We start from the raw sequence: 11457 nt of genomic DNA, 5'->3' as shown, positions 1-11457 counted from the left end.
TAATATATAATATATAATATATAATAAAAAGATTACCTTTTGAACTAAAGATCGCAACGGCCTTTTTGAGCTGAAGAAGGACGCTTTTTGCCTTATTGGTAACAGAGAAGAACACAAACAAACAAATAAGAGGGGTAGTGTATAGCGCAGCACAAAATATTGCGAAATAGCAATTCTAACGTCTGACACTGATCAGGCTAATACTGTAATTATACTATAATTAATACTCCCAAGAATCAATAATTTAAATGACTTACACTAGTAAAAGCAAAATTTTGATAGACCACGGATTATCTATACCACATCTCTCTACAAGCATAACGTGACGTTAAATTCAAGACAAGTACTTTACGATTCACAAATAACTACATTTCTATTCGACGGCAATGCAGTCTAATTGTTTCAAAATCAGGTAGTATGAAAAATTTCTTCGGAGTAAAACAAGTAGCATAACAAAAATTGTAAATATCGGTCTCAGACAAAGTCTAGGTAACTTCAAAAACCAATTTACAAAGCAACGGTAGCTAATATCTCAAATAACACAGCTAATCGGAAGGATCCAATGTAATCAAACTAAAGGAAATGAATTCTCGGAGACACAAAAGTAATCTTCCACAAAATCGAGTCTCGACAAAAAGTGATGTACGTAAAATCAGGTATATTGGAGCGTTCTCCAAACGGTTTCCTTAATACTTGCGGTTACAATCCATGTAAGTAGGCCACAGATAATGTTGGTATCACGTAATTAATTTCACTGGAATCTGTCGGTAAGGTAGAAACTCATCTATAGCGTGCTTGAATTGATAAGATGGCGGTGGAACCCCCCAATGAATTTTCCTTGCGCAATATTGAGAAAATCCAAAATTCTGCGGTTTCCACTCAGGAATATTGACGTAGAAAGCAAATGAAGTAGGTAACAATAAAGAAAAGAGTAAGCCAAAAGTAAGAAGCCAAACCATTTTTCAAAGTCAAAAGGTAATGCGTAATTTTTGTTACATACCGAAAATGGCGATGAACTTGTAAAATATATCCCCAACAGCGTCAGCGAAGTGTCGAAAGCAAAATAACAAGAGAAAAACCATACAGCTACAATAAATCCCAAAAGGCAGACAAAAATGGCGAGCAACCAGGGTGGCGTGTACATTCTTCTTAAAGCAATAAGTGAATGTCGTTTTGTACAACAAGTGCGTGCGCCGAAAAGAATTGAAAATAAATCTTTGCGCGACCTCCATCGGCAAAACATAGAACTAATAAGAAATCTATAACACTTGGAACAAATTTACTACAGAAACAACTTACATCTAAACTACTTGATTACAAAGGACTAGATGGCGTAAGAATTTAAATAAGAGCGCAAATCAAATATTTACTTAAGCGGTAAGAAAATAACGCTACAAAATTCATGGCAAGCACTGTCGCAATAATCGTTGTCATAGATTTTAAGATATGCTTAAACAAGTCGAGCTTAAATTTGTCGGTGTAAATGGTCATAAATCGGGTAACGTATCGATTTTGATCTTGACGGGATATTTAAAATTCACGATTTATGTAACAACGATTCCAAATTTTATTGTCATAAATCAACCCAAAGTTTTGGATCTATTAATATCACATTATGACAATTTTGAATTTCATGGCCTATTCAAATATAATTATTTTTCCTCGGTTCTACCCACATAGTTTTTAATTTAGATATTATCCTAATTAACAGAAAAGGCGTCTACTTTTAATCATAATTGCACCTCCTTCGAAAATTACCAAGATTTTAATGGGACCTAATATTCGCATACCTCATTGAAATAAGATGTAGAAAACTAGAAATAAACCTGCATTTCACCCTTAACAATAACAATCCAACAATTTCCAACGCAGCGCAATGGAAAAGAAATGAGACGAGTTTTCTGAAATAAGAGGGTGCGACACATGTAATAATGAAGGGCATTGTTTACAGAGTGTGACGTCACTGTTTGCAATGTCCAACATATTGCGGCCAAGTGAGGCAATTTCCTATCAGTGTATATAACGAGCCCTTAGAGAATGTTATATATTCTCTGTGGATAAATTGTACACAGTGCGTGCATACCTGAATTTGGTTTAGGCAATTAATGTACCTACAAAAAAATTATTTCATTACGTTTGCGTTGCTTATTTTTTAAATTACGAGCAACTTTAATTTTTGTAGCAACGACTAACAAAATTAATATTTCAGTCATAAATACATAATTAATTTTGATATGCGAGCTGTTCTTAAGTTTCAATTTTAAACTTCATCTCATCACAAAACTCTTCAAAAGGGTTGTAGAAGAGGAAAATGACGCAATGCAAACAAGAAGACGAATCTGCAGCGCTTCCTTAATTAATAAACTTCTGCTAATGAAAGAAATAATTAATTTCTGCCTGCCAGTACTGCGCCATTTTACAGAAAATCTAAAAACTTTTAGTAACTTTATGTATCGTTTCAACACGACTCAACTAAAAACATTAATTAAAGTCCATTAAAATTTTATGAGTGCTACTAGTTTGGTAATACCATAGAGTGAAAAATGGACATATCACGCCGTATAGGTATAAAGTTTTGTCACCAAGGGACTATCCTTGAATGTAGATGGCTTTCAGAAGATCAAGTGTCTCTCTCTTATTTATAGTAGACTTTTAAATCTGCGTAAAAAGTTGACATACCTACCTATAGGTACGCAGAAGGCTTGCGTTTGGTTTTATATTCAAAGATATTATATTTAAACCTAATCTAAGTACCTGCCTAATTGGGACTGTAGATCATGTATCTTTTCCTGACTTGCAAGTTGCAATTCTGCATTAAACTTTGTAGGAACAAATGCAAAAATTAATTCAAAGCGTTCTCCTTAGGTCTCCAAGGAATTTGATGTTGATGGAATCTGGGGTTTACACAATTAAAATAATTTGAATTTTCCTTTCATTTAATAGTTAAAAATGGAGGATTCGCATCATACCAAAATTGTAAGGGCATATTGTGGATTTACGAAAAGGGTCATTTCTATGTAATCTATGAAAGAAAAGGAATGTAAGACAAAACAAAATTTATTTTTATGTCTTCAGTGTTCTTGCCTACAGAGGCCTACCTGTTCAAAAGGAATATGACTTGCAAACTAACTGCAAGAAGGATGCGTTTCTCTCTCCGTTCTCGAGGTATTTTGATTTGTAGTTTTGACCCTCCAACGCGCACTTCTCGCCTCAATCCCAGACGCCAGATTGATAGGCAGACAGAATAATATAATACATTTGATTAGTCAAAAACCTTAAACAAATCAAATTTAATCCGTTTCCATAGATACAATGAGTTTTGCTAGCAAGTACTGAAACAACTAAATTGGGATATCCTAGGTCAATGTTCTGTAAAGCCACAATTTTTAAAGTAGAATAAATAATGCGAGACAAGGCTTTTTATTTGGAATAATTCTTATACTATACGATAAAAAATGAGTTGCTGTCGAGTCAGCACCTTTGGAATTTTTGTTTACATAGGAAATTGTACTTAACTGGAACTTCCAAAGGCGACTCGGCAGCAACTCATTTTTGATCGCCCGACCTAAACAAAGGGATGTCAAAAGTATACCCTGGAATAAGTATAATTTTTTATTGAAAGCATACTTAAATGAATTATTATTTTACTATATTTCATGAATGGAAAATGATTTCGACATGCCGTTTTACGCAAATGTAGGTATGTTTATACTCTTTCATTCTATCATTGAATAACGGCTTAATTCAATGATTCTATGCCAAAAAAAAATATATATACCCTTACATTTACATTTTTACACCGTTAGGTGTATCCTTCCTTATATTTCAAGAGCGTGTACTCATGTAATTTTTTAAAACATTGCGCACAAAGATTGAGATTGAGATTGAGAGAGAGAAATTGAGCATTGTAAGAGCCTATTGCCATTGAATAAGTACTTCATATTCAATGCTATTGCTAAACTAACGAGATCGTCAGAATAAGAAAGTAACCGATCCAGGACTACCGTTACCGTTAAAAAAGTCATCGTGTGAGATCGAAGAGTTCTTTCCTATGACACCAGCTTGAAAACAATCGAACCACAACTGTAGAAGAAGATAGGAAAAAACTGAAAAATCGCCACGTTAGTAACCCACGCTCGAGGATGGCGCCCAGATGTCGCCAACCCCACGTTATGTGGGCTCGTCCCTAAAGCTGATAATTACACTCCTCGTGTTTCTACACACTTTTTATATCGTCTATTCCACTAAGGGCCGATTTATAACGGACATCATTTTTCCCCATGTATATACCGAGAATAAGACATACCTAGAATAAATGTTGACGGTTGCGTTGGTTACAATATTGTGTCAACCAATGGGATACATATTGCTATGGTAGTTATTTCAAGCATATCTTATTCTGCGGAAAAGTGTAATTGTAGAATCGGCCCTTAGTAAGGTATATTGTTCTAGTTTGCCGGGGGAAAGTGTTGTACGGAAGATGGGTTTGTATTTTCAGAACCGAAATCACAACCGAAACCGTAATTCCTCCCCTTAAAAAATTTACTGAGAACCGGAACTCATAATTTTTTTACGATTTTTACGGGTTTTTTGTGTTTTAAAAATTTTTATGGGTATACCTGCTCGGAAAAGAGGGGGGGGGGGGTAATTTAGCTACCACTATTTTTTAAATAAATTTGTTGAATATTTGGTTTTTTAGTCTCGACTTTTCTTAGTTACCTATCACCCCTTTTTTGTGTGAATACGATTTGCGAAATAAGAATGGGACGAACATCATCCAACAATGATCATAAACATTTTGTCTATGATAATACTAACAAAATATTTTCTGTCTTTGTCAGTCACCCTGTGATATAGGTTCATCTCCCAGCCAAGTCCACTGTAATTTTGAAACAAGTAAGCAGCTAGGCAGGCTTCGGTTTGTTGCGTATGCATAATTGATAACCATTTTTCACTTGAAACCGAAAAAAACCATTGTGAACTAAAAAAAAGATTCAACATAATGATCTTTAGAATAAAAAAAAACGTTATCGGAACCGTAATTATTTTTAGAACCGAAACCCTTATAAATATTTTTGCAATATAGGTGTCAGAACCGGAACCGTTATTTTCAATAGGTCCAGATTCCTGTTATTCACACAGGCTGTTTAGATTTTCGTTATGCAATCTCCCATATTCAAACGAAAAATTTGTATTGGATCAATAGAGTAGCGTTGTATATTGACGCGTACTGTATATTTTATCCCAATTGTTCAAAATCCCAGTACAAAACATAACATCTAACCTCAATTTCTTGAATTTCATTTTTCAAATAGAGCCACTTACTTTATAAAAATTATTAATTTGTTACTAATGAGTGGGGAAGATGAAAAACAACCTGAAAATACTGATGAGGCAGAATATAGTGAAGAAAAACGCTATTTCAGTTGTAAATTATGTAATTTGCATGAACGCTACGATTACTTTGGGAAGTCTCCTGAATTTGTGCGTAACTACAAATTAAAAGAAGATTCCTATGTTCTTGAAGATCCTTTCGCTCCTCCAAAACGTGGGGAATATTTAATTTTAGGAGCACATTGTGTTCAGTGTAAAATATCAGTCTGTAAAGACAGTAATTGCAGTTTCTACATTAATGGCACTTACTGTATGCCCTGTGCTAAAAGTTGCAGATACAACTTTCCTAAACTTGTTCAAGAAAAGCTTAATAGAATTATTTAGATAAAGCAAGCTACTATATAACAGATCAACACATTTAATAGACTTTGATAATAAATAAATAATTATATCATTAATTCTTTGACAAACTAGTTCTTTCTTTTGGTGCTTCAATAGGCCACCAAAATGGTTTGGATGTCGTGGCAATTCCATCACCAACACAAATTTGACTAACACTCAACGCCTTCTCAATTCTTAAGAGAGCCAAGCCAACATTTCCAGTCACACCTCGTAACTTTCCCAAATTGGTACTCTCACTTATAATCTTACTGTCTTCTGGGATGCTTTTCAATTGGTCTTTAAAGTATAGGGGCATTAATCGTTTACGTACCACACCAGTATGATGGGTACGTGCTGTTAACTCCTGCCCAATGTAACAGCCCTTATGAAAACTTATGCCATGCAGGTAGTCACAATTAGCCTCCAATGGAAAGGAGTTGTCAATTGGTAGGTCATCAAGACCTTCGCCTACACCTAAAGTGTATCTAAGCCACTGATATGAGCGCTCTTGACTAGGATTACTTTCAACATTAAAAACTTTGGCTATTTCTTTGCGTAGGTCTAGATTTCTCGGAGCAATCAGTCGTACGCCCAAATTTGCCACACGCGGATCGCTATAAATGTGCACATCTTTAAACATCTTGCACGTCTTGGAGGTCTCTGGTAAAATTTCGTTCAGCTCTTCAATCGGTACAATCAACCCTTCTAAATGTCGAGAGATCTCATGCACACTCTTCCCACTGTCGGTGTGGTGTGGATCAAACATGGCATAAACACACATTTCTGTATCGACGCTACTTACATCAACTTTCCGTCGAACACGATACATTTTCAAATGCTTTTGAAACATCTCAATTCCACGACGATCGCATTCCATCAAAAACACATTTTCGCTAACGGTTCGATATAAAATGGCATCAAAAAGTATGCGACCTTTTGTGTTGAGGAACATTGTAAAGATACTTCCAGTACCATGTGACAAGTGAGTAACATCGTTGGTGATGAGACCTTGCAAATAATCGGCAACATCAGTTCCCGACACTCTTAGCAGGCTTCTCTCCGTTAAGGGCTCTACATTGTACTTCAGAGGTAAACTTGCAAACTGTCGTCGTAAGCAACACTGTATTTGATGCACCCTGCTCAGCATTTTACCCTAGAAATTTTATACGTCAGTAAAGTTTAACAATATCGACGGCTTGTAACAAACTGGTAAATCGGAAAATAATACACTTCTTTTCACATTACGAATTTGTTGACGAATTTTGTGAGGTTATTTAAGTGATGGGAGTTTTCAGTTTTGAGACAACAGAATTAGGATAACGTAATAAGCCAGTGGCGTCTCTTCAAGATTTACTTTAAGTCATGAAATATTTTAAATAATTTGGTTTAATTTTTTATTCACACATAATTAGTCAGATTGTGGGTCGTTTTATAGCACAATTCCATTTATTTCTGATAAGCTAGTAATTAAAATTGTTACATTATTAGAAAACCAAGAGAAGATAGAAGCGTTTAGAGAGACTTACGCAGAAAAAGAAGACAAAAGAAATTAATAATAGTTCCGGGATTAAAACTACCAGGGGCGGTTTTTAGGGGGGGGGCGATCGCCCCCCCCCCTAAACATACTGCTCAATTGTTTTTTTATTTCATTAGGTTTACATAATAATCGAATTAAATAGACTGCACTCAGCACTGATTACCACCACATAATAATTTTTTTTGTAGTGTTTTATTACTATTTGCAATCAGTATAAATAAAGTTACAATACTATAAGCAAATGCATTTGCTGGAACGGGGGTATATGAATATGGTGCGGATTTATGGCATTTTGTTTATACGTTAATTTTGAATGCAGAATGTAATGGTTATTAGTTTTGGATCTATACGTTTCATGAAAAATGAAAGCATTTGAGCCTATTTTTATTTTGCCTTTTTTGCTTTTTTTGAACAATGGCGCTTTAAATGCTTAACCTACGATTTTTAGGTTTGTTTGGGAAACAAACAATATTATGCTGTGGGCCCAATACTGATGCGGTTACAGCCAAAGAGTATACTGTTCCTAAGGAAATTGTGCACAATTACTGTACAATAAATGTCCCAAATTAAATTACCGTTCGACATTACGTGAGGGTGTGAAGAGTGACAGACGACCCCCATTTTTTCCTTCAAGTCTATTCTTCCTTCTGTTTGTAAATTGTTCTTATTAATTTTGTGGATGTAAGGCATTTCTGATAAAGCGTATAGTTCATCTCCAAAAGGGTAAATTGATACCATTGCATTGTCGGATGTTTCACCTCCCCATTTAAACGTAGACGCAATTCTGCAACATCTATTTTATAGGAATGCGGAACATACACGTATGATGCTTTAGATTGAACATGATACCTGTGAAATATTGTCTGGCAGGGATCTGGCACGGATTTTGTCCCAAAATCGGTCACAACAATTCGATTAGCTTTTATATTCCTTTTGTAGGTATTTGATCTCAAAAAACGGCACTGGTATGTTACCGTTCCGTTTTTAATCGAAAATCTGGAACCAAAATTAGTACTTTCCTTGTAATGGCAGTACAAATCCTCACTTGTGCAATAACCCCAATCCATCAAATAGGTGGCCTACCCTGCAGTCACCAATTTCTAGTAAACCTGGACCATTTCGATATAAGCTACCATTTATCCAAAATGGTATCGTTCCTGTAATTAAAATACTTATAGCCATAATGGTCGTATATTGGATAGTTACCCGAAGCTTTTCCTTTAATAGGCTTGATTATTTCCTTTTTGCACGAGCGCAACCAGATGGTTGCATCGCAGTTTGGATAGTAACCTTTATTTTTTCCCATTGTGTACTTGCACACGATAGCGAACTTAGCTCACTCTTTTACAAACTGATGAGTGAATAGTTATGGTTATAGTGTAATTGGTTTACCTAATAAAGAAAATTGATATCGATTTCGGATTCGCATTTAAACTTATAATTCAATTAGCAAAGATTGGCTTGCGTAGGTATACCGATTGAGAATTTTATCATGAGAAAGTAATCAATTAATAACTGAAGATTATGGGAAACCTTCACTCTAGATACCCACTGAACTAATGTGGGATTAAGAATATTACGAACGTACGTGTACTACATAAGGACCGCTATACAGGGATTTCATTTCCAAAAATGACATAATTCCAATACGCAATTGCAAACAAACACTATGAAAAACATGTATGAAGTTTTAAAGACCTAACGAAATGACAGTATCCTTTTATAGAGGCATTGAATAATTAATCTGTATTATTCAATGATAGAGGCAAATGTAATGTGTAAAAGTTTTAATTTTCCCAAAAGGATTTCGAAAAATTTGTTTTCAAGTATTTTCCCATTTCTCGTTACATAAACACTGGCTTTTGAAGAACCAACAACTACCACTTTTCCACCAAAAAAATGAAACAAATTTACTGATTCAACTTTCATATTATTATGGAGCGATTTTTTTCGACAGTGGCTCCTTCTATTAAACGCAAGTCGATTCCTTACGACAAATATGTCAAAAGTCGGGTGAGTTGTGCTAAGTTCAAACTAATGGCTTATGTCAAACATAGAGGGCCGGGGGGATTTCACATGCGAATATCTCGAAACGGGGTGTCTTATAAAGAGAAATGATGGTTGACCACGAGACGGATTGTTTTTTCACTTCGTGAATTGCGATAAAAATGCAGAAAAAATGAAACAGCAGTGTGAGAGCATTCAATTATCTCTGCTAGTTCCCTTACGTATGCAAAAGTTGGTTTAATCGCTCTTCATCGATATCTACTGGACGGCCAGAACGAGGTACGTCTTTGAGGCCAAAATTACCATTTTGAACTTGGCATACCAATTACGTGCAGTTGTTTCAGCTATGGTACCCTCTCCATAAACAGCACAAATATCGCGAGCAGTTTTTGCGGCATTAAAACCTTAATTAAAGGTAAAAAGGTTTAAGGTGTCGAAAATGCTCATTTTTCTCAACTTGACATGCAATTTTAATGATCTGACAATTAACGGAAATTAAATCGAAGAAAAAACAAAACATAGTTTCCGGTTGAACAATACCTCATTGTTCAAATAAATTCAAAAGTTGCCAAAAATATTTAATGACATGCGGAATGTCAGGATTAAAAAAAAACGGCAGGAACTTAGTTGCCAACCTAATAATTTTCAAAAATTGAATAGATCTTTTTTTCAGATTTTTAAAATATATCATATGTTAACATCCGCTTTAGCCGTTTAATGGTTTTGTCAATTTTGTAATATTTTTCCCATTGTATCTTTTTCACTGACGTATCCAGAAGCGATGGGTAGGACTACGTTTTTTTTATCCAAGTTTTTTATGTTTATATAATGTCAGTATTTGCATTTCCTTTTTTAAGTTTAAAGGGGTGAGTGGTGATGCCCTAATTGTCAGTTTTATCCTTTTTTTGTTGTAGTGTGTTCAACAATTGAATTCGTGTGGGAATTTCTCACACTGAGGCGATAAGCAATAAGCAACTGGCAATACTCAACACGCAGTATTATATCGCTGTACCAATTCTACATTGTTATTAAATTAGAAGTCTCACATTGGAGCAACTAGCAACTGTCGATAAGCAACATCATTTTGACATTATCTGTCACCGAAGCAAATATTGATAGGCTGCAATATTTATGGCTTTTCAACGTGCACTGCGTATCGCCAGAAATAAATGTTGCCGTAACTAGCAACACCTTCCATTCGATTGAAATCGTTGTTGCTCCTGAGACTTGTAGAGTAGTTTATTATAAATATATGTATTATTATAGCCGTTGAGTGAAAAATTAATTTCGTTATTCAATAGCTCATTACTTATCGCCTCAGTGTGAGAGTCTTCTTATTGAATACCATTTGAACCTGTGTCTGAAGTCCAGATTGAGTTTGTTTTGATAAAGATTACTCATATAATAATATTGACCTTGAATTTATTTGGTACTATCTTATGAAACGCCGCTTATAAAAATTGATATACTTGACTTATTTTAGAAGGAATGAATAATCACTTTAATTAGTAGAACAAAAAATTAGTGGTATTATTATTAATAATACATTTATTATTCACTTTTACGAGTACCCGTCACAAATTTTTAACCAGGTTTGAACACTTTACCACTTCTGTTTTCTAAGATTTATGCCGAAATTAGACGTGTACGCGTCTAAATACCAGAAACTACTATCTATTACCACAGGTGCTATAGCTATTACATACACGAACTTATAAATTAAGATGGACGGCTGATCAAATAGTTGCATAGCTGTAGAAATGGTCCTAGCATGGGCGCGGCCATGATGTGCACTTTTTAGTTATTTTCTAGGGGAATTTTCCTAGTGCTCAAGTTTTGAGACTATTGCAGCCTTGGAAAATGACATGTGTCACAGTAATGTATTTAAAACGTGAGGTTAATGCTTGTTTATTAGTTGATTTGAATTTCGCGCCAAGTGAGTGCACATCATGGCTGCCCCCATGTAGGTGTCATTTGTCAATTCACCATTAGCAGCCCATCTTAATTTATAAGTTCGTGATTACATAGGTACTTATCTTTTATATGGGCTCATACCAAAAGTCGTACTTATTTCGCCAAATCTCTTAGCTGGCCATGATCTTCGAGTTCCAACCCAAGCTCTCCAATAGTTGGTTCACAAATCATTTCCGGGTAGAGTTACTAGTTGCGCACTTGGTCCCGATGGAGGCCGGTTTACT

At 35.1% G+C, this 11457-nt stretch overlaps 2 protein-coding genes across 7 annotated transcripts in view; both read right to left on the bottom strand.

Moving 5' to 3' along the window:
• Nucleotides 1–10983, bottom strand: part of LOC116159508 (carotenoid isomerooxygenase-like) — a 15593-nt gene extending 4610 nt beyond the window's left edge. The window contains exons 1-8 of one of the 6 annotated variants that reach the window (XM_031472496.1): nucleotides 10966–10983; nucleotides 8459–8644; nucleotides 8298–8409; nucleotides 8102–8248; nucleotides 7828–8045; nucleotides 7692–7775; nucleotides 1296–1301; nucleotides 781–784 (exon numbers count right to left, since the gene is read on the bottom strand). In XM_031472496.1, coding sequence (XP_031328356.1) covers nucleotides 781–784; nucleotides 1296–1301; nucleotides 7692–7775; nucleotides 7828–8045; nucleotides 8102–8248; nucleotides 8298–8409; nucleotides 8459–8558 — 671 coding nt within the window. In that variant the 5' untranslated portion in view covers nucleotides 8559–8644; nucleotides 10966–10983. The other 5 variants (XM_031472493.1, XM_031472494.1, XM_031472492.1 and 2 more) reach the window with 5 other exon arrangements.
• On the bottom strand, nucleotides 5737–7010 carry LOC116159507 (putative transferase CAF17 homolog, mitochondrial). The gene is made up of 2 exons (XM_031472491.1): nucleotides 6923–7010; nucleotides 5737–6868 (listed from the first exon to the last, which is right to left on the bottom strand). Exon 2 carries the CDS (start codon nucleotides 6860–6862, stop codon nucleotides 5789–5791), a length of 1074 nt encoding a protein of 357 aa, XP_031328351.1. The 5' UTR covers nucleotides 6863–6868; nucleotides 6923–7010; the 3' UTR covers nucleotides 5737–5788.
• Nucleotides 10984–11457: the final 474 nt, after the last annotated feature.

This window comes from Photinus pyralis, unplaced genomic scaffold, assembly GCF_008802855.1.
Source record: "Photinus pyralis isolate 1611_PpyrPB1 unplaced genomic scaffold, Ppyr1.3 Ppyr1.4_LG1, whole genome shotgun sequence".
Classification (NCBI taxonomy): Eukaryota; Metazoa; Arthropoda; class Insecta; order Coleoptera; family Lampyridae; genus Photinus; species Photinus pyralis.
This window is presented reverse-complemented; position numbering and strand designations above follow the sequence as displayed.